Below are 21,239 nucleotides of genomic sequence, written 5' to 3' on the forward strand. Positions count from 1 at the left end.
TCTTCTCACACATTCACACTTAGCTACAGCCAGTCCATGTCTCATTTCCTTACCTCCCTAGGGTGAGAGTGAAACAGCATCTCCCTCTCCATGGGTCATCACTCGGGCTTGGACCTGGGACCTCCAGCACCAACCTCTCCCACTGAGCTAACAGAATAACTCCACTAGCTGGCAGCAGTAGTAGCCTGTTATCCTCAATGTGAGCCAGCTGCTACAGGGTGGGCAGGACACACTGCGCCCGTGTGTTGCAAACATTCAGGGCTGTACTAGGAGACCCTAATCCGTCTTTGCTCTGAACTGCGCCACCATCTTAGATTCTCCATCGGGGGGCGAGCCGGCAATGTGAACAAAATCGATACCATCTCTGCCCAAACCCTCATTTCACACTCGTGGCCTCAAACTTTCTAAACCTTTTTCTGAGGAAAAGTCTTTCCTGTGTCCGCTTCCCAGATCCTGAACAAAAATAGCTTCCCTTTGCATTTAAAACCCCCCAAAAGGAGGTCTTCTAATTGAGTCTAACTGACTATTAAAGTAATATTTCCTAAGATTTAACACTTACACAGGAGCTCAGCCTCCGATGCTCTGTAATTAATTCCAAATTGTAATTAATTCAAATTTACATTAATTGCATTGAATTAAAATATTATACTTGTTTCTTAATTTACTGCAAAGAAGTTCAGGAATTTAATTGCCAACAAACGAGATAACCAGAGTAAGCAGGATATTTAACATACTTATTAAATGCCACTTAGTATTTTTGATTAGTATTTTAGGGCCTGATTAGTATTTTAGGGCCTAATTAGTATCTAATTAACTTGCTATAGGCTATCTTCCACGGTCCCAATTTAATGCCTAGACATCCCTTCTAAATGTAACGCCATAGGGAAGCAGGCTATTGTGCATTGTTATTGGGGGAGTTAATCACAAAGCATCAGCTCTCTGTTGTTTTGTATGGATAAATACAAACGCTTATTAAAACTCATTGAGTGTTTGCTTTGCACCATTAATTGATGTTTAATCAACTCCGAATAAATGAGAGACTCCGAATGAAAAGCTTTGATTTGGAGATGCGTTGGAGGGTTTGCATTGTCTTGAAGAGACGTGTGGGGAGACGGCCCCCTCCCCAAAGGAAATCTCTGTTCCCTTGGGGAAAGCAAAAACATCCCCCATGGCTTGTGAGTGAAAAGGCAGTGGGTGTCCAGTGCACAACCACCTCAGAGTTCAACTTATTGGCTGGTGGCCGAGAGCCTGCGAAGTTTGTAAAGCCAAGTTGTTAAGCGCTCAGAGATTGCCCGGGCTCTGGGACAGTGGCCATCTCTTTGTTCTGTGTTTGAAGAACACCTGCCATAGCAAATAATCATAATAATGAGGCTGTTTTAAAAATGTTCTTTATTAAAGGTTAAAAATCATATATTCAGAAATAACCCACCCACCCCCAACACGGGCTGTGTTGCTAACAACTCCTTTGATTGTTGACCACGACCTAGTTTTAAGCATCAGATTTACCTTTTCCCTGTTTTCTGGTCTGTTTTAATGTTTTGCCCTTCACTGAGCCCGGGCACTGAAAATAGTCGGGCCCCTTGCCCTGGGTGAGTCTCCTGCCAGAGACGGGTGCTGCAGTGTTTGGGGGCCAGCTAAACCCAACGCTGGGAACCTTTCCACTGATATTGCAAAGCTGCTCCATTCCCCCTCCCTACGTCCCTTCTGGCCTGGCTGTCAGCGCCCTGTGAAAGCCAAACTCCAGCATCATGGCCAGATGCAGGATCAAGCTGGGGGAGTGAGCTGAGTTCAGAGGAGATCCAGGATCTTATACCCCAAAAAGTCACACTAGCTAGAAACACAGATTCATCAGAAACAAACTCCTATTGCCTGACCGTTGCTGCCAAGGTCACGACTCTGCAACAGCTGAAAGGAGATTAATGCGTCCTTGGCTTATCTATCACCATCTGGCTCTGTCTACCCTTGTCACACCTTCCCCTCTGTCTAATTAAGTATCGGGGCAGGTTACCAGGGGAAGTTGTAAATTCTCCATCACTGTGTCTTTGAATGCAGACTGAAAGATACTGTGCTAGTCAGGCACAAATGATTGAGCTTAATGTGGGGATCGCTGGGTGAGGGTCTCTGGCCTGTGTTACGGGAGGAGGTTAGAAAGACTTGATGCCCAGAATGGGCCTCTCTGGCCTTGAAATCCCACCCCCCCATACACCCTGCTAGCTAGCTGGAATTGCTTGTGGAGCCCCCATACGGGCAGCCCTTCCTGCTGTGGGGCTGGGGCAGTGACCTGGCTTCTTGGCGTCCCTCTGTGATCAGTGGACGCCCCGGGCGTTTCCGTCACTCACGACCCGTCCTTTGGGAGGAGAGGCGACTGAAGGGGCAGCTGTGGGCTGAGGGCTGGTTCTCACCCCCACGCGGGGCTGGGACACTGTTGTTTTTCACCCCTAGCTGATCGCGTGGGAGCCGGAGCAGGAGGAGGAGGTGACAGTGGTGACGGTGAGGCCCAACTTCCAGGACAGCATCCACGTGGGCTACATCGGAGGCCTGAAGAAGTTCACGGAGTACTTCACCTCGGTGGTGTGCTTCACCACACCGGGGGACGGCCCGCGCAGCCCGCCGCAGCTGGTGCGCACCCACGAGGACGGTACGGGGAGGCCTTGCATTCCCCTGGGACATAGGGTGGGGCGGGCAGCCCAGCTCCCAGAGGCTCCTGCTGAGCCAGGGACCTGGGCCCTAGAACCTCCCCCTACTCACCACGGGGGATACCCCGGGGAGACCCCCGCTCGCTCCAGCTCACCACGGGGGATACCCCGGGGAGACCCCCGCTCGCTCCAGCTCACCACGGGGGATACCCCGGGGAGACCCCCGCTCGCTCCAGCTCACCACGGGGGATACCCTGGGGAGACCCCCGCTCACTCCAGCTCACCACGGGGGATACCCCGGGGAGACCCCCGCTCACTCCAGCTCACCACTCGCTTTCACTGGCCAGCGCCCTGGGGAGACCCCAGTTCACCTCGGCCTGGCTGCTCAGCTGGTGCTGAGATGTGCGCTGCTTGCTCCTCTCTAACTCTTGGCATTGGGGTTTTTTGGGCAGCGCCTGGCCCCGTGGGGCACCTCAGCTTCAGCGACATCCTGGACACGTCACTGAAGGTCAGCTGGCAGGAGCCCCTGGAGAAGAACGGCATCCTGACCGGTAAGGAGCTCCCGGGGGGGCTGCTCGCCGGACTCTCCCCCGGCCCAGCTGAGCTGCAGGCCCGGCGCGATCAGCACGGCTCCATGCTTCCAAACAGTGGCAGCCTGGTGCTGCCCAAGGCCGCAGCCGGGAACACGCTCTGGGCCGCGGGACAGTCCTGTCTCCCCGGCCCCCCAACCCCTTCCTTCCCGCATGGTGGGGGCCTAACGTCCTTGCAGCTGCTGCTGTTCTCCTGGGATGCTTCAGTTACCCCATTTCCACCCCGCTCCCCTCGGCCCCAGTCTCCACATCCCAGCCACATCTGGCTCCCTCCACGTCACGGAGTGCCAAGGAGACGCTGGCGTGGCCAGGGCAGTGCCCGCCAAACCAGGCAGATGTTGCTATGGAGGATGGTGGAAAACCGGCTCCATGGCAAACACTTGATGGAGAATTCAGGGCAGGAGCCGTTGGGTGGGACCTTCCCAACCCCCCATGCGGCTTGAACATCCCACTCCTTGTGCCCGAACCGCAGAGGGTTTGGCAAGTGAGAGGTGTGGGGCAGAAGGGACCAGCGCTGGCTCGAGGAGCTGTCTGTGCACCCTTTGGCCTCTGGCTAGTGGCCCCTTGCGCCGGGCTGTCAGGCTACTGGGGAGATCTGTGAAGTGAGGCCCCTCTGCCGACAAAGCATGGGGGTGACACTACATTGGCTGGGGCCCACGCGGTGGCCTGGGGAGGGGTGCGGGCAAGTTGAAAGGAGTCTCCCCCCGGGGGGCGGGGAAGTTTCCCACAATGGGGCGTAGAGCGTGACACCCATGTGCCCATGTGGCTGGGTTGTGTTTTGCAGGCTACCGGATCTCCTGGGAGGAGTACAACCGCACCAACACGCGGGTGACGCACTACCTGCCCAACGTCACCCTGGAGTACCGTGTCACCGGCCTCACCGCCCTCACCACCTACACCATCGAGGTGGCCGCCATGACGTCCAAGGGGCAGGGCCAGGTGTCCTCCTCCACCATCTCCTCCGGGGTGCCTCCAGGTAAACCTGGCTCCCAGCCCCCTTCTGCTCCGGTCACCGCCCTCCCTTTGGCTTCCGGCAGAGCACGAGCAGGCCCTGGGTCAAGGGCACCCCGTGAAGAATGCGCGGGGAGCGGGTCTGGAGCAGGGGCAGCACAGGGCAGGAGCTGGCTCTCCAGGCCTTAGTAGCCATCGGCCAGGCCCGGCCACTCGTGCTGGGGGTGACTCTGCCCTATCGCTGCCGGGGCGTGTGCATGACGGCTGTGCTGTTCTCCCCTACCATCTCCCCTCGCTGCTGCCGCGGGCGCCCAGGATGGGAGGGCGAAGGCCGGCCACACTTGCCCCTCGGCCCGCAACAGGACGTCCCCTCCCATCCTGTCCTCTCCCCACAGAGCTCCCCGGCGCGCCGACCAATCTGGGCATCTCCAACATCGGCCCGCGCTCCGTGACGCTCCAGTTCAGGCCGGGCTACGATGGGAAGACCTCCATTTCCCGCTGGCTGGTGGAAGCTCAGGTGAGGGGGTCCCTGGGGCGGGGAGGTGAAGGAGCCGGGGAGCCCAGGCCTATCGAGGGGGTGTACAGCACCTTGCGCTTGGGGGCTCTTGGGCTGGGACACTGCGCTGACAGGCCCACGTGCGGCGCCCCTCACGCCACCCCCTTGTCCACAGGTGGGTCAGATCGGCGAGAACGAGGAGTGGGAGCTCATTCACCAGCTGGCCAACGACCCCGACGCCCGCTCCATGGAGGTGCCCAACCTCCACCCCTACATGCACTACAGGTGGGTGCTGGGGACCGGCGCCTGGCGAGTGCCAAGGCTGCTACCACCCCCCTCCTTGCCCTGCAGGCGGCTGGCACCCACTCTGGGTGGCATGGGGGCCTGGCCCTAATGGGCCTTCTCAGCCCATCGGGCCCCAGGCTTTCCTCTCCCAAAGATGGGTACCCCAGAGGGGCTGGGCAGAGCTTCTCCTCCCCTAGCACCGTGCACCCAGCAGAGCATCAGGGAGGGAGGCCCTGGGTCCTAGGTGTGGTTGAACCTTTCCCCAGCAGCAGCGCCCCCTAGTGTCCGCCGGAGCACAGCATGGGTGCAGCGTTGCCGGTGGGGACGCCCTGAGCTATGCGCTGAGAGGGGGTGGGGGTTGTATTGTAGCCCGTGCCCCGTTGCCCTCGGGAAGGGGATGGGGGGTGCCCGCAGCCCTCCTGAGTCCCTTCCCTGCCCACGGTGACTCGGCTCCGCTCCGCGCAGCTTCCGCCTGCGGCAGGTGAACATCGTGGGCACCAGCCCGCCCAGCGTGCCCTCCAGAAGGATGCAGACCCTGCAGGCTCCCCCGGACGTGGCGCCCGCCAATGTCACCCTGCGGACGGCCAGCGAGACCAGCCTGTGGTTGCGCTGGATGGTAAGTGACAATGCGGGGCGGCCAGGTAAACCCCGGGCCGGTGCCCACCCTCTGCCCGGACAGGCACTGGCCGGGGCACTCCCTTGGGTGGGGAGCCGGGAATGAAGCAGAGAGAAAATGGCAGTCACAGGGTCTGGGGGCTGCAGCCTTGTTTAATGCAGCATTAGCCACTGTCTTCCTGTGGGGTGCGGGCAAGCAGCCTGGCTGTGCATTGCAATGCTGGGGAGGCTAATAGGCCTTTGTGTGCTGGGGGGGACCTGCACACAGGTTAGTTGGGCAAGGGGATGAATCTGGATGAATGGGGTTAGCGAGGGGCTGTGCTGGGTGTGGAGGAGGGAACGTGGGTTAGCGGGGGCTGTGCTGGGTGTGGGGGGAGGGTCCGTGAGTTAGCGGGGGACTGTGCTGGGTGTGGGGGGAGGGTAGGAGGGTTAGTGAGGGGTTGTGCTGGGTGTCGGGGGAGAGTAGGTGGGTTAGTGGGGGCTGTGTTGGGTGTGGGAGATGGTACATGGGTTGGGGGGCTGTAGTGGGCGTGGGGGAGGGTACATAGGTTATTGGGGGCTGTGCTGGGTGTGGGGGAGGGTACATGGGTTAGCGGGGGGCTGTGCTGGGTGTGGGGGAGGGTACATGGGTTAGCGGGGGGCTGTGGTGGGCGTGGGGGGAGGATACATGGTTTAGCCGGGGGCTATGCTGGGCTTGGGGGGAGGGTACATGGGTTAGCGGGGGGCTGTGGTGGGCGTGGGGGGAGGATACATGGGTTAGCAGGGGGCTGTTCTGGGCGTGGGGGGGAGGGTACGTGGGTTTGGGGGGCTGTGCTGGGTGTGGGGTAGTGTACGTTAGCAGGGGGCTGTGCTAGGTGTGGGGGAGGATACGTGGGTTTGGGGGGCTGTGCTGGGTATGGGGGAGGGTACGTGGGTTAGTGGGGTCTGTGCTGGGTGTGGGGGAGGGTACATGGGTTAGCGGGGGGCTGTGCTGGGCATGGGGGGAGGGTACGTGGGTTTGGGGGGCTGTGCTGGGTGTGGGGGGAGGGTACGTGGGTTAGCGGGGTCTGTGCTGGGTGTGGGGGAAGGTACATGGGTTAGCAGGGGGCTGTGCTGGGCATGGGGGGGAGGGTACGTGGGTTTGGGGGGCTGTGCTGGGTGTGGGGGAGGGTACGTGGGTTTGAGGGGCTGTGCCGGATGTGGGGGAGGGTACGTTTGTTCGCGGGGGGCTGTTCTGGGCGTGGGGGGGAGGGTACGTGGGTTTGGGGGGCTGTGCTGGGCATGGGGGAGGGTACGTGGGTTTGGGGGGCTGTGCTGGGCATGGGGGGTGGGTACGTGGGTTTGGGGGGCTGTGCCGGATGTGGGGGAGGGTACGATTATTACCGGGGGGCTGTTCTGGGTGTGGGGGAAGGTACATGGGTTAGCGGGGGGCTGTGCTGGGCATGGGGGGGAGGATACGTGGGTTTGGGGGGCTGTGCTGGGTGTGGGGGAGGGTACATGGGTTAGTGGGGTCTGTGCTGGGTGTGGGGGAGGGTACGTGGGTTAGCGGGAGGCTGTGCTGGGCATGGGGGGAGGGTACGTGGGTTTGGGGGGCTGTGCTGTGGGTGGGGGAAGGTACATGGGTTGGCGGGGGGCTGTGCTGGGCATGGGGGGGAGGGTACGTGGGTTTGGGAGGCTGTGCTGTGGGTGGGGGAAGGTACATGGGTTAGTGGGGTCTGTGCTGGGTGTGGGGGGAACGTACATGGGTTAGCGGGGGGCTGTGCTGGGCATGGGGGGGAGGGTACGTGGGTTTGGGGGGCTCTGCTGTGGGTGGGGGAAGGTACATGGGTTAGTGGGGTCTGTGCTGGGTGTGGGGGGAACGTACATGGGTTAGCGGGGGGCTGTGCTGGGCATGGGGGAGGGTACGTGGGTTTGGGGGGCTGTGCTGGGCATGGGGGGGAGGGTACGTGGGTTTCGGGGGCTGTGCTGTGTGTGGGGGAAGGTACATGGGTTAGTGGGGTCTGTGCTGGGTGTGGGGGGAACGTACATGGGTTAGCGGGGGGCTGTGCTGGGCATGGGGGGGAGGGTACGTGGGTTTGGGGGGCTGTGCTGGGCATGGGGGGGAGGGTACATGGGTTAGTGGGGTCTGTGCTGGGTGTGGGGGAGGGTACGTGGGTTTCGGGGGCTGTGCTGTGTGTGGGGGAAGGTACATGGGTTAGTGGGGTCTGTGCTGGGTGTGGGGGGAACGTACATGGGTTAGCGGGGGGCTGTGCTGGGCATGGGGGGGAGGGTACGTGGGTTTGGGGGGCTGTGCTGGGCATGGGGGGGAGGGTACGTGGGTTAGTGGGGTCTGTGCTGGGTGTGGGGGAAGGTACATGGGTTAGCGGGGGGCTGTGCTGGGCATGGGGGGGAGGGTACGTGGGTTTGGGGGGCTGTGCTGTGTGTGGGGGAAGGTACATGGGTTAGTGGGGTCTGTGCTGGGTGTGGGGGAGGGTACGTGGGTTAGCGGGGGGCTGCGCTGGGCATGGGGGGGAGGGTACGTGGGTTTGGGGGGCTGTGCTGGGCATGGGGGGAGGGTACGTGGGTTTGGGGGGCTGTGCTGGGCATGGGGGGAGGGTACGTGGGTTTGGGGGGCTGTGCCGGGTGTGGGGGCGGGTACGTTTGTTAGCGGCTGTGGGGGGGGCGGGTGAGGGTGGCTGGTGCTGAGTGTCACCCCCTCCCCCAGCCGCTCCCGGAGCTGGAGTACAACGGGAACCCGGAGTCGGTGGGCTACAAGCTGCGGAACACGCGGGCGGACGGGCGGGGCAGGACGGTGGTGCACGTGATCCACGACCGGGTGGAGCGGGAGTTCACCATCGAGGACCTGGAGGAGTGGACGGAGTACCGCGTGCAGGTCCAGGCCTTCAACGCCATCGGGGCCGGGCCCTGGAGCCACGTCGTGCTGGGACGCACCAGGGAGTCAGGTACCTGCCGCTCCCCCTGCCGGCTCTGGGGCCTGCCCCACCCCTGGGCCGGCGGAGAGATCCCTGTCCTGTGCCCAGCTGCCCCTGAGCTTGCAGTGCCCCTCAGCCCCCCAGCCTGGGTGTGCCCTGCCCGCTTCCCGGCCCCACTGCCACGGGCAGCAGCCGGGCCGGCTTCTGACCTCACTTTCTTCTCCCCTCGCCAGTCCCCGCGTCCGGCCCCACCAACGTGTCCGCGCTGGCCACCACCTCCAGCAGCATGCTGGTCCGATGGAACGAGATCCCCGAGGCGGATCGCAACGGGCTCATCCTGGGCTACAAGGTGGGTGTCAGCCCGTGTGATCGCTCGTTCGGACGCAGCAGCCCCCTCGAGAGCTGGGCCGGTGCCCCTCAGCCCCACCCACAGCTCCCTGCAACGCAGCCCTGGGCTCCCCCCCCCAGCTCTGTCCCTCAATCCCAATCCACAACCCCCCTGCTATGCCAGCCCTGGGCTGCCCCCCACTAGCTCTGCTGGTCCCCTCAATCCCGACCCGCAACCCCCTGCTCCCCCAGTCCTGTGGCCTGTGGCTATTCCACTCCTGGGCTCCCCGAAACATGCCTGTCAATGCTCCTGCCATGGCTTTTCCTTGGGGACAGGCTGCCCTGCATGCGGCGTGGCGCTCTGTCCCCTGGTGCCCTGCATGGGGCTGTGAACTGAGGGGCTGTCGGGTGCCCCGGCCCCACCCGCGGGGGGCCCCATTCAGCCTGGGAAGTGGGTTCGGCTGGCGCGGCAGGGCAGCCCGGGGCGTGCGGCGCTGGCTCCGTCGGTTTCACATGGGCTGTGTTCCAGGTCGTGTACAAGGAGAAGGACTCGGACGCGCGGGCCCGGTTCTGGCCGGCCGAGGGGAACGCCTCCCGCAGCGCCCAGCTCGCAGGCCTGGGCAAGTACGTGCTGTACGAGATCCGCGTGCTGGCCTTCACCCGGATCGGGGACGGCGCGCCCAGCTCCCCACCCATCCTGGAGAGGACTCTGGACGACGGTAGGCGCCACTCCTCCCCCGCCCATTCGCGCTGACGGGGCGCTCGGGGTCTTTGGACGGGGCGGGGCTCGCGGCGGGTGACACGCGGGGTGAGGCCGGGCGCAAACGAGGGCCGGTCAGTGGAAGGGCGAGTGCCCCCGTCACGCTGGGATGAGGAGAAAACAGCCTCTGGTCGGCCCTCTGTCGCGCTCAGTGCGGACAGCCTCCCCCTCTGTCTGCCCGTTCTGGGAGGGCTCTGGCCTCTGCACGGGCAGGGGTGGGGGTGCCAGCCCCAGAAATACAAGGTGGGGACGTAACAGGGCAGGAGAGAGCACTTTGCCCTGTCTGCCTTCCTGAGTGTGCATCTGGGCCCCCGGGGGAGTGCACAAACGCTCGGGTGTGCCCCCATGCCTGCATGTGTGTGTTTGTGCCCCCAGGGTATGCTGAGGAGGGAGTGTGCATGCCCCTAAGGGGGTGTGTACGGATGGGGGGGTTCCCTAGCAGGGTGAGTGTTGGTGTGTGCCCCTAAAGGGGCTGTGGGGGTGGGGTGGGGTGGGTGTCCCTAAGGGTGTGTGTTGGTGTGTGGGGCGGGTGTCCCTAAAGGTGTGGAGGGCGGGTCGGTGTTTGTCTCTGGGGGGGTGCATCTCTGTCCCTAAGTACATGCGTGTGCGTGTGGGAGTCTTTCTGCACGCCCTGCTCCGTCAGTCTCACACGGGTCGTTGGCAGTTTTCAGCGGGACGGCTCCCAGGGGAGGGGAAGCCCCGGGTGCCCTGTGGGGCATTTGCACCCAGGTGCACCCAGCAGAGTTCTGCGATGGAGGCCCAGCAGCCACTAGCTTCAGGGCTTGGCCAGCGGGCTCCCCCAGCCGCTGGGCTGGGACGGGCTCCACTCCCCATTTGCTCCGGCCGAGGGCTCTGAGCCCGATTGCCCGTCACCCAGCGCTCCCTCTGCTCTTGTCCTGCCCCAGTGCCCGGGCCCCCGGTGGGCATCCTCTTCCCAGAAGTGAGGACCACTTCAGTCCGGCTGATCTGGCAGCCCCCAGCCGCGCCGAACGGCATCATTCTAGGTAAGCGCTTCTCCGAGCGCCCTGGCGTGTGGGTAGCAGTCCCGGAAACGCTGGGAGGGGGCCGTGCTCAGGATGCTGGGCAGCGGGAGGGTGTGATGTCGCTGTGCTGGCGGGTGTTTCGCGGGCATGCAGCTGGGTGTGAGCGACAGGGCTGGGGCCCGGGGATGCAGCTGAGCTGAGCCCTGCAGGGGGGAGGGCCGTGCTGGGGGCCTCTGCAGGAAGTCGCCCACCAGCGCATGTCCATGTGCACAGCATGTTCCCGCTGGGGGAATGGCGGCTGCTGAAGCAGCTACTCCGCCGCTCAGGGCTTCTCTGCACCAGGCTGGAGCCAGCCGCCTCGGTCCCTGGGTCCCTGGAGGCGCCCAAGCTGCTCCTCTGATAAATCACAGAGCTGGCGAGCCCCATCAGCCGCCAGAGGGAAGCAGAATCCTGCCTGGCACCGAGGTGGGCTGGGCAAGGGCACCCATCTTCCTGCTGCGGGGCAGACATGGACATTTATGAACATCCCGCCCAGGCTGAGACAGGGGAGCCAGCCCAGCGCCTCCCGCACCCGGCGTGGGGTCACCTCCCGGGCGGGCCCTAGAGCCAGACCCTGCGTGGGGAGCTGGGCCCAGGCGCTCACGACTGGCTCGTTTGTGCCTCCCCCCTGCCAGTCCTGGCTCCATCCTGCTTCTCCTGGAGCAGCCTTTCTGCCCCCTTGCAGGCCGGGGTGGGGGGCGGCCTTGCCCCAGCTCTGGCTGACCGCCTCCGTCCCCCTTCTCCGCAGCGTACCAGATCACCCACCGCCTGAACACCACCAGTGCCAATGCTGCCACCGTGGAGGTGCTCAACCCCAGCGCCCGCCAGTACACGGCCGCCGGCCTGCAGCCGGAGTCGACCTACCTCTTCCGCATCACGGCGCAGACCCGCAAAGGCTGGGGCGAGGCGGCCGAGGCGCTGGTGGTGACCACCGAGAAGAGAGGTGACCATGCCGGGGCTGGGGGGCTCTCTCCCAGGGCAGGGGTGGGGCACGGCTCCAAGGCAGCCGCGGGTGTGGAACCCAGGCCCTGCCCAAGGGGGGAACGGGGCCAGGTGCAGCCTTGCTGGGCCTTCTGGCTGAGCCCTCACACCCTTCTCCCCCTCCTCAGACCGCCCGCAGCCCCCCAGCAAGCCCGTGGTGCGGCAGGAGGATGTGAAGGCCAGCAGTGTGCTCTTGTGCTGGGAGCCGGGCAGCGACGGCCTCTCGCCGGTCCGGTACTACACGGTGCAGACCCGCGAGCTGCCGGCTGGCGAGTGGACACTGCACTCCGCCTCCGTCAGCCACAACGCCACCTCCTTCGTCGTGGACAGGTGAGGCGGGGGCCTTCGAAGTGGGCAAGGCCCGGTAGGGTCTGTGGCAGGGTGGGGCAGGCGAGAGGCAGCGTGGCCTAGGGGCACTGGTCTGGGAGTCAGGAGATCAGGCTTTTATTCCTGGCTTTGCCACCAACCTTAGGCACCGCTCTGTGCCTCAGTTTCCCCACCTGAAATTAGGAGAATGGCTTTTGTGGGGCTGATCTCATCCCCCTCCATGCGCTGGCCAAAGTAAGGCTGCTCCATTTCATACCCTGCCTCTACTGGAAGGCACTGGACCCCTGCCCTGCAGCCCCCCAGCTGTGCCTCACACCCATCCCCTTCCCCTCCCGTGTGCTCCTGGCCCAGGTTGAAGCCCTTCACCTCCTACAAGTTCCGCATCAAGGCGACCAACGACATCGGGGACAGCGAATACAGCCAAGAGTCGGAGTCACTCACCACCTTGCAGGCCGGTCAGTGCCCCTTCCCTGCAGGACTGGGCTGGTGCCCCATTGCCAGCTGGGCTCGGCCCCGGGCAGGCATGGGAGACGCGGCGCACGGAGGCTGCAGGGCGCCCGGTGCCAGCCTTGTCTCTTCAGTGGCAGGGTGCAGCCCACGCTGGGTCACAGCTCCCAGCACACTCCAGGCCGGAGCCTTGTCTGTGGAACGAGGCAGCCTTGTTCCCCGGGGCCCGTCCAGTGGTCAGCCAGCAGGCCAGCTGGCGCTCCTTGGGGCGAGATGGGGGTTGGTCACGTGGGCCCATTGGCTCACCTCTCCCAGCGTGGAGAGGATTCAAACCAGCGACCCTGTGGAAGGCTCCGACCGCCTGAGCTGCGCAGGGTGGGAGGGAGCCGGAGTCTGGAGCCAGCCAGCACCTGTTCTCCTGGCCAGGGGGAGGGACCCTCGTGCCTCTCAGCATCTCACCTATGTTTCTTCTCCCCCCAGCCCCAGAGGAAGCCCCCACCATCCTCTCGGTCATGCCTCACACCACCACCTCTGTCCTGATCCGCTGGCAGGTACCGTGCGGCACTGCACTGCCCCCGCCCGTCTCTGTAAGGCAGCGGCTTGACTCACTTTCCCGAGCCCCGGGAAGGCCTGGGAGCAGTGTCCCCTCGGCACTGCGGATCCCCTCGCCCGCCGTTCCTGTCCGCTCTGCTCTCTCTGGGCAGGGCCACTGGCTAACTGCCAGTGTGGCTTTGCCACCCGGTGCTGCATCCTCTCCAAAGCTCCCACATGCCGCTGCTGGTCGAGTAGGACCCCGGCATCCAGGGCGCCCAGTGCCTGCCGCAGAGAGGGGCCGGAAGCAGGCTGGCCCCGGTGGGTACTGCTGCTTCCCAGCGGGCTCGGGGCTCCGGGGACCTGCAGGGGCTGGGAGCGCGGTGAAGGCACCACGCCTTAAGGGACCCCTGATCCCTCCCTGGCTGTAGGGAGCCTCCTTGCAGCAGGGCGCAGCGGGAGGCAGCGAGTGAAGGGGGAAATCCCACAGGGGGGTGAGGGCAGCACAGGCTCCGGGGGCAGGCAGTGCCATGCACCGTCTCCATGGGCTCCCCCCGCTGACTGCCCCCGCCTCTTGGCTCCTGTCCCCCCCCGTGCAGCCCCCCACCGAGGACAAGATCAACGGGATCCTGCTGGGCTTCCGGATCCGCTACCGGGAGCTGGTCTACGATGGGCTGCGCAGCTTCACCACGCGCAGCATCAGCAGCCCCGGGGCCAAGTGGACGGAGCTCACCCGTGAGTGCCCTTATTCGGTCCCCTGGGAACGCAGATGGGTGGGGAAGGGATGTCGTGGGGGGATTCCTCGCACCCCACCCCACGGGACTCTCCGTGATGCTCAGCCCCGCCCCGTGCCCTGCCTTGCAGCCCCCCTGAGCGCTCTGTGTGTGGACACCAGCCGGCCGGCCCCAGAGCCTCCAGCGCACCAGTCTGAGCTCCAGGAGCTGTCCTGGGCCAGCGTGTCCCGCTCTTCTCCCGCGGGGCTCGGGGCAGCGTCACCCTGCAGGGCTGAGCCCCGCGCCGCAGGGGAGTGACATGGCTGGTGGTGTGAGTGCTGATGCCGAGGGGGGGGCGGGGCAGGGGGCTGCTCTCTGCTGGGTGGGGGGATCTGGAAAGGGCTAGGTCAGGAGCTGACGACTTGAGAGGGATGTTGGTTAGCTGGGGAGACCGAAATTTGACCTGGTGCTTTTTTTTTCCTTTTCCCTGTTTGCGAAGTCTCCTGTATGCTTAACCAGGGGCCAGGGGAGTTGGCCGGGGGCTGAGGTCCTCCCCAGACGATGCTGAAGCCCCCCTGAGGGGAGCCCCGGCCCCCAATTCCCAGGGTTGCTGTGCTGAGGACTGTCAGTCATCTCTGATCTTGCTCCCTGCTGGCACCGGTTAACGCCCAGGCTGCTACGCAGAGGAACAGCATCACTGGGGAGGGCTGCAGCCCACGCCCTGGTAGTGGAGAAGGGGAGTGGGATGGTAGGGCAGAGGCTAGGTGGGCAGCAGGTAGGCTGGCACTGCCAGCAGGGCTAATGCCAATGCCAGGCAGGACTCCCTTCAGAGGAGCTGAGGGGCAGAGCCGGGGCATGCCAGGGCCAGGGAGGCAGGAAGCAGTCTGAGGGCAGTCCCCAGGGCGTACACACACGGCAGGGCACAGCCAGCTCCTGTCACTCCCGGGGCGCTCCCCAGCTCGGGCCCCTCTGAACCCCTGGTGGCAGCAGTGAAGCTCCACAGGGTTTCTTCTCCCTCCCCGCTAACCAACGCTGCCCCCTGCGCTAGCCCTGGCAGCCGTCCCGCCACTCCCAGGCCTGCGGGGCGTCCGTCCTGCTTGTTCTGTCTGTGTGTGACTAACCCCACTGACCGCTCTCCCCTGCGCTCCCTCTCAACGCCTGCAGCAGGGTACGCCGTGCGGAACCTGACCGGAGCCGGCCTCACGCACCACGAACTGGACAGTAAGTCTCCGCTCTCTGCTTCGGGGCTCGTCTCTGTCCGTCTGCGTGTCGCTCCCCTCCTGACTTCCCCGCCCCCTCCGCCTTCCAGAAAGCGCAGGGTGCCCGGGGTATTAGCTGGGTACCTACGGGCGACCGCTAGTCACTTCACTGCTCCCCATCGTACCTGGGACGGGGGGCAGGCGTACCGGCAGAGCTGCCCCCTGCGGCTGGGGTATCACAGCAAGACAGGACATCCCCACCGCCCGGCCTAGCCCTGAGGGGGCAGAGAAGGGGTTAATGGGAGGGAGGTGAAACACCAGTGCTCCTGGCCCTGTGGATGGGCTCCTGCCCGGCTCTTCCTGGCACCCACTTCCCCTCCTCTCACCCCCTGCAGATCTGAGCAAGCACAGGCGTTACGAGATCCGCATGAGTGTATACAATGCCGCGGGCGAGGGGCCCTCCAGCCCCCCCCAGGAGGTCTTCGTGGGCGAGGCGGGTGAGTCAGGGCGGTGTGGGCATCTCTGCTTCCGGGCAGGCTTTGAACTCCCCCGTTGGTCACTAAGGGCCGCCCCGTCCCTTGGCCACGTCCAGCGCTCGCCAGGGAATTCACGGGCCCTGCCCAGCTGAGCTAAGGGAGCCTCTCCCGGAGCAGGTCGCTGTTGCCGTGCGCTTCCCCGCCAGGAGCCAGCCTGTGCCCGCGGCCTGCCCCACTTCCTGGCCGCCAGCCAGCAGCAGGACACCGTCTGAGCAGGCGAAGGGCTGGGATTCAGTGGCCATGGCCCATGGATGGCGGCACAGCGGCTGCAGGACTCGGAGAGACCCCCGGTGTCCTCAGGGAGAGGGTGCAATCAGATGTCCCCCTCCCCCCTGCACCCCAGCCGCCATGCCGGGGGACGAGAGTGCCGGGGGGCTCGGGCGCTCTCACCCCACTCGCTCTCCTTCTGTAGTGCCCACCGCCCCGCCGCAGAACGTGGCCGTTCAGACCACCACGGCCACCCAGCTGGACGTCACGTGGGAGCCGCCCCCCCTGGAGGCGCAGAACGGAGACATCCAGGGCTATAAGGTACTGGCCCCCCATCTCCCGCTGGCTGTTACAATCCTCACAGCGCCCAGGAGCCCGCCCCCCTCTGCCCCGGCTCCCCGAGGGGCACGTCACTGAGGGGAGCTGGGCACCCAGAGTTCCCATTGGCTACCCACTCAACACCAGCTCAGCAACCCCTCCGTGCCTCAGTTTCCCTCTGATGCCAACAGGGCCAGGAGCACTGAGCCAGGTGTGTGAAGGAGGGACTGAGTTTAACTGGTCGGGGCTGGGAGATGCTCGGGTAGAAGGCGCTCCAGGAATACAAAGCACAGTGAACCTGTTTGACCCGACGCCATCAGAGCCAGGAGGGCTAATGCCCAGCAGTCCGTGGCATTGGGTTTGCAAGGGAATGGGAACGGGGGATGTTGCCACCACCCCTCACTGCTCAGTCTGTTGCCACCCTGCAGCTGCAGTGCCCAGCCGTCGCGGGTTCTTCCACCCCGGGGGCAGTGCCCAGCCCTGAGTCAGCTGGCATGGCGCTTGTGTACACACCCCCACACACCCCCCCCCACAGCTGTGCGCAGTTCCCGGTGTGCTCAGCAGATGGCGCGGTTTCACTTCCAATCCCGCACCAGCCCTGTTCTCCAGGCCCTCTCAGGGGTCTGGGCACTCCCTGCAGCAGGGCATAGCTGGGATTTGGGCAGGGCCCTGGCATTTCCACATGGGCCTGACTTCTTTGCCCCACAGCCCGGTGGTGGGAGCTTTCAGCTTGGTCGGCCACCCCATTGCATCCCCTGTAGGGCTGGCGTTGGCCTGTGCCCCTGAGCTGACGCTTGCTGTAGTTTGGTGGGGGTGTACCGCTGCGGGATACTGGGTCAGCGGGCAGGGGCAGAATGGGCCCATGCCCAGGCCATGGGGTGTGCTGCAGAGGGCCAGTTCTGGGCAGTGGCTTTGCAGCTCTCAGGGAAGTGGGACCGGGGCAGGATTGCTGGGACCGTACAGCCTCTCCCTGGATATTTGGGCAACGCTCAAGGGTGACCTCAGCCCACGTTTGATTCTCTGGGTTCTGACCTAGCTAAGCCAAGGGACGTGGGTCACATTTTCCATCTAGCATGGCCTGGAGCCGACGCACCCTGCTCCCTCCTTTCCTCTGGACACAGGAAAGCCCCTTCTCCGACTCAGAGCCAGAGACAGGCGTGCGTCTTCTGTGCTCCCGGCCTGTGTTTGGCTGGGCCCTTTGAAAACCGAGAGGGGCTTCTGGGGGCTTCTGGAGTGGAGACGCCTCTGGAGCTTTGCTGGTTCTAGAACCTGCAACTGTCCAGACCCAGACACTGCAGGCCTTTAACTTCGAGGGGCTGAAAATGGGACTTAATGAAACCGGTGCAAGCCCCATGTGGACACACTCACTTCACTTTGAGAGCAGCCCGGTGGCGCTTGGCTGAAACTGATCAGGAGGCGTTTAAGCTAAACCCAGAAAAGCTGCTTTTGACCCGCAATCGATATCCCCTCACAGAGGTTTCGAGAAATTGGTTGAATTCCCCTGCCCCCTTCCCTGTGCCAAGCGGGTGTGTTTCCTGTTCGGACTAGCCCTAGGAGAGGGCACTGGCCTGGCTACACCACTGTAGGGTAGGCAAGGCCCAGGAGCTTTCCTCCTGGAGCGTGTCTGACTGTGTCCCACTGAAAGATGGGGCTGGGTCTTTCTTGGGGGTCAGGGGACCTTAAATATAAATGGCCCTACATCTCCTCCACCGCAGAGCAGCCACCGCCCTAGTCGCTCCGCCAAGGGGCCAGCAGCGGGGACCACTTCCCGGTGCTGCTCTGCAGAAGGAGAAGCCAGACGGGCTGGATCTGGGGGAAGCTGAGTCTGTGGGGGGGGAGCCCCAGCCCGGGGTGGTCAGCGCCGGGAGCAGGCTGTGAAGGGGAGCGCCTGGGGATCAGCGGGGCTAGCAGCTATTTCAGGCCCCTGCCAGCATTGGGCCTGGCCTTACCCCAGCCCTCTTCTTCCCCGTAACCCCCACCCCCTGCAGATCTATTTCTGGGAGGCCCAGCGCCAGAATGGCACGGAGCGGGTGAAGACGCTCTTCCTGCCCGAGAATGGGGCCAAGCTGAAGAACCTCACGGGATACACCTCATACCTGATCACCGTCTTGGCCTTCAACGCCGCCGGGGACGGGCCCCGCAGCGCCCTCGTCAGGGGCAGGACGCAGCAGGCAGGTGGGCTCCTTGCCGTGCCTGGGGACACCGGGCCCATCCTCCTTTCACTGATGGGGCCGCGAATCAGGAGGGATCGCACAGCGGCCCACATGCTCCATCCCAACCTGCAACCCCTCCTGTCCTGCCTTATCCCAGCCCTGGAATCCCCCCACCCAGCTCTGCCAAGCCCTGTGTGTTGCCACCACGTCCCTCTGTGTTTTGGTCCTGTCCTGAGCAGAGGCTGGCCGCTGAGCCGAGTTGTGCTCCTGGGGGGTGGTTCAGTGCTATTTGCAGATGAGGCTCTTCTAGGTTGAGACCTGACAGACTCGTCCCACTTTTGGCCTCGGCCTGGGATTGAAGCCAGGCGAGGGCGGGGCTCTGCAGTTAACGATGCTGTGGGGACACCTGGCTGCTGAAGCCCCCAACGCCCTCCCTTCCCATTCAAGAAGTAAACCAGCCAGTGCATCCACGTACTCCAGGTACGGAGCCAGCATGGGGGAACCGGGCCGGATCCACAGCTGTGTCTGGCCATGGTACCCCACTGCCACCAACGGTGCTGCCCCTGCTGATGCCCGTGCAGGAGCTGGCCCTGGGGTTCCAGCCCGTCACCCGCAGGGGCGGAGCAGAGGCGGTTTCGGAGCCAGCCTCTCGTCACGGCCTTGGGCTTCTTCTTGGCACAGCACCAAGGAGGAGGCTGAAAATAATCGCCCCAGTTCTTTGTGCTGGATCTGCCCAGGTAGCTCCGCGGTTCCCCGCTGGGGCAGGCCCCCCTTCTCAGCCTTTCGGGGGGGCCTCAGGGGCCAAGTCCCGGAGACACTCTGCTGGGCAGGCTTTGAGGACGCTGCAACAACGCCTCGTTCTCCTTGACCATTCCTGCCCCCCGGGCAAAAGGGCAATGGGGGCATTAACCCCTTCCTCCTCCCGCCTGCCCGAGAGGTAATGCGTCAGCATTTGCCCAAATAACCCAGACATGCAAGGTGTCTTGGCAGGGAGCTGGTCCACAGAGAAACCAGAGGCACGCTGGTGTCAGGAGGAGACACAGCCCAGACATGCGGGGGCTGCATAGCTCTGCAGAGGAGAAGCAGAGAGGGGCCCAGCAGGGCCCATCAGTTGTTTCCTATTGGGTCTGGAGCACTTGGTTCTCTCACTCTTTTCTGGAGTTGCGGTGGGAAGAGGGGGGTCCTGAAGAGTCCAGCCCCACAAGGAGGGTGTTACTGGGGAGTTGGCACTGGCGGGATGAGTTTGGAGTTCTCAGCTAACTCACTGTACCACAGACAGCCACCTCCTGAATGCCCCCTCATGGTCCAAGGTTGCTCCATCGCGCCCTGCCTCAATGTCCCCCCCTCCTAAGGGCCCTTTAAGAACTCACTTGGTCCAAAAGTGTCTCAAGTGACCCCCTCCCAGGGTCCCATTTAGTGAGTCCTCAGGTGCATGCTGGCCCTCTAGGCCCCAGTCCAGTGTCTCTCTCCTGGTAACCCAAACTTGGGCAAAGTCTTTCAAACACAGAACACAAACTCACACAGTCTCCAGGCCCACCCCCCACCCCTCCCCAGCTCCGAGGGACTGCCTGTCTGCTTCCCTCACCTGCTCAGGAGGACTTGCGGGGAGGGGGGGAATTCAGGCAGGTCACAAACACACACCCGTTAATGCTGACGTAGTGTGACTGAATCCATCCCTTTCCCACGGCCTCGCTCGCCAACCGCCCCCCCAGCAAACCCAGGACGAGCTGGCAGAGGAGCGAGGGGGGCCAGCGGGATCTACACTCCTCTCCTCCCTCACCCGGGGGAAGTCTGCAAAGCCCCTCTGCTTTCTCCATGCAGCCCCCAGCGCCCCCAGCACCATCAGGTTCAGCGAGCTGACCACCACCTCGGTGAACGTCTCCTGGGAGCCGCCTCTGCTGCCCAATGGCATCCTGGAAGGGTACAGGCTGGTCTATGAGCCCTGCACGCCTGTGGATGGTAAGGGTCCAGGGCTCAACAGGCGGGGCGGGGGGTGGAGGTACGGCAGGGCCATTGGCTGCGGGGGGCAGGGTGTGTTGGGGGTTCAGGGGCCACCGCTCCCTGCGGAGTGGGGAAGCAAAGGTGGTAAAGGAGCCTGGGTGGCAGGAAAATCTGTTTCTGGGGAAGGATTAAATTTACCCCAGGCCAGGCGGATGTGCTGAGCAGCATGGGGTAGAATCTCTCTGTGGCCGCCTGCCACTCATCACTAGGCTTTGGGGACCAGCCCAGCGTCCCGGCCCAACTCCCGCTTGTGCCATTCCCTTCTGTTGCTGTTCACTTTAAAACCTTTCCTGTGTTCCTCCCCAGAGGTGGCTGCAGGGCAGCGAGGCCAGGGCAACCCTGGGTTTGTCCCATAGGTCACTGTGCAAAGGGCTCGGAGAGACACAGGGATGCCTGGTTCTGAGCGCGCCCGTGCACATTCTGTCCCGCCATTTTGACGGTGAAAATGGTTTTTTCAACAAAATGGAGAATTTTGGCCCAAGACCCTTTGTTGGTGAAAAGTTTCCGGGATTCAGAAAAAAACCAAACCAAAACAAAATCGGGCAGAGCATCTGCAGTGGAATTCTCATGGGGCCAAAACATCCCAGTGCAGCCAGCTCTAATGATCCTTCGTCACGTCTTCAGAGCTGGAGTCTAGCGCCTCCCTCCCTCGTCTCTCTGCAGTGCCCCCGGTAGCCCGGCCCACCGCTGCCACCACCCCAGCTCCCCTACCCGAGCTGTTACGTCCGGAGCAACAGACAAAAGAGGGGGAGCGTTGGCTCCCCCCTCCTCCCCGAGCGGCTGATGGGCCGTCCAGAGTGGGCAGGAGAGAGCCTGAGAATGCAGCGAAGCGCGCGGGTGGGGTAGCCGGGGGGACAATGGCTGCTCAGTGTTCCCTGCTGCCACCTGGGCTTCTGAGAGTCGGGTTCAGAGGAAGGGCTGTGAAGCAAGGGCTCTGGAGGCGGGCCGCAGTGACCCCAGGGAGCGGCAGGGGGGGCTTCTCCTTTGAACCTGCGCCATGCAGGTTGTCCTTTGATCCTGCAAACCCGGCTTGCCGCCCACAGCGCACGGGGGCCTGGGGTTCTGCCAAGCAAAGGGCATGCTTCAGGGCATGCGCTGATCCCGCGGGGTCAGGAAGGCTCTCCTTGTGCTAGCTAGCAGGGAGCATTATGTGCTTCCTGCAAAGCAGCCCCGACAGGGTACTGGGGGCAGGACATGGGACTCGCTGGGCCATGTAGGTGAATGTTAACAGACACAGCCTGGGCTACAGTGCA

At 63.7% G+C, this 21,239-nt stretch overlaps 1 protein-coding gene across 1 annotated transcript in view; it reads left to right on the forward strand.

Moving 5' to 3' along the window:
- Positions 1–21,239, forward strand: part of SDK2 (sidekick cell adhesion molecule 2) — a 169,377-nt gene that overhangs the window by 135,991 nt on the left and 12,147 nt on the right. Inside the window, exons 19-38 of the mRNA XM_077833358.1 lie at positions 2,443–2,638; positions 3,089–3,187; positions 4,011–4,202; positions 4,573–4,694; positions 4,849–4,958; positions 5,424–5,574; positions 8,257–8,494; positions 8,698–8,813; positions 9,321–9,510; positions 10,457–10,555; positions 11,322–11,516; positions 11,683–11,884; positions 12,233–12,336; positions 12,809–12,879; positions 13,459–13,594; positions 14,740–14,793; positions 15,167–15,268; positions 15,720–15,835; positions 17,821–18,007; positions 19,807–19,944. Of these exons, the coding sequence (XP_077689484.1) occupies positions 2,443–2,638; positions 3,089–3,187; positions 4,011–4,202; positions 4,573–4,694; positions 4,849–4,958; positions 5,424–5,574; positions 8,257–8,494; positions 8,698–8,813; positions 9,321–9,510; positions 10,457–10,555; positions 11,322–11,516; positions 11,683–11,884; positions 12,233–12,336; positions 12,809–12,879; positions 13,459–13,594; positions 14,740–14,793; positions 15,167–15,268; positions 15,720–15,835; positions 17,821–18,007; positions 19,807–19,944 (2,818 nt within the window). The remainder of the gene's footprint in view (positions 1–2,442; positions 2,639–3,088; positions 3,188–4,010; positions 4,203–4,572; positions 4,695–4,848; positions 4,959–5,423; positions 5,575–8,256; positions 8,495–8,697; positions 8,814–9,320; positions 9,511–10,456; positions 10,556–11,321; positions 11,517–11,682; positions 11,885–12,232; positions 12,337–12,808; positions 12,880–13,458; positions 13,595–14,739; positions 14,794–15,166; positions 15,269–15,719; positions 15,836–17,820; positions 18,008–19,806; positions 19,945–21,239) is intronic.

Source organism: Eretmochelys imbricata, chromosome 14 (assembly GCF_965152235.1).
Source record: "Eretmochelys imbricata isolate rEreImb1 chromosome 14, rEreImb1.hap1, whole genome shotgun sequence".
Taxonomy (NCBI): Eukaryota; Metazoa; Chordata; order Testudines; family Cheloniidae; genus Eretmochelys; species Eretmochelys imbricata.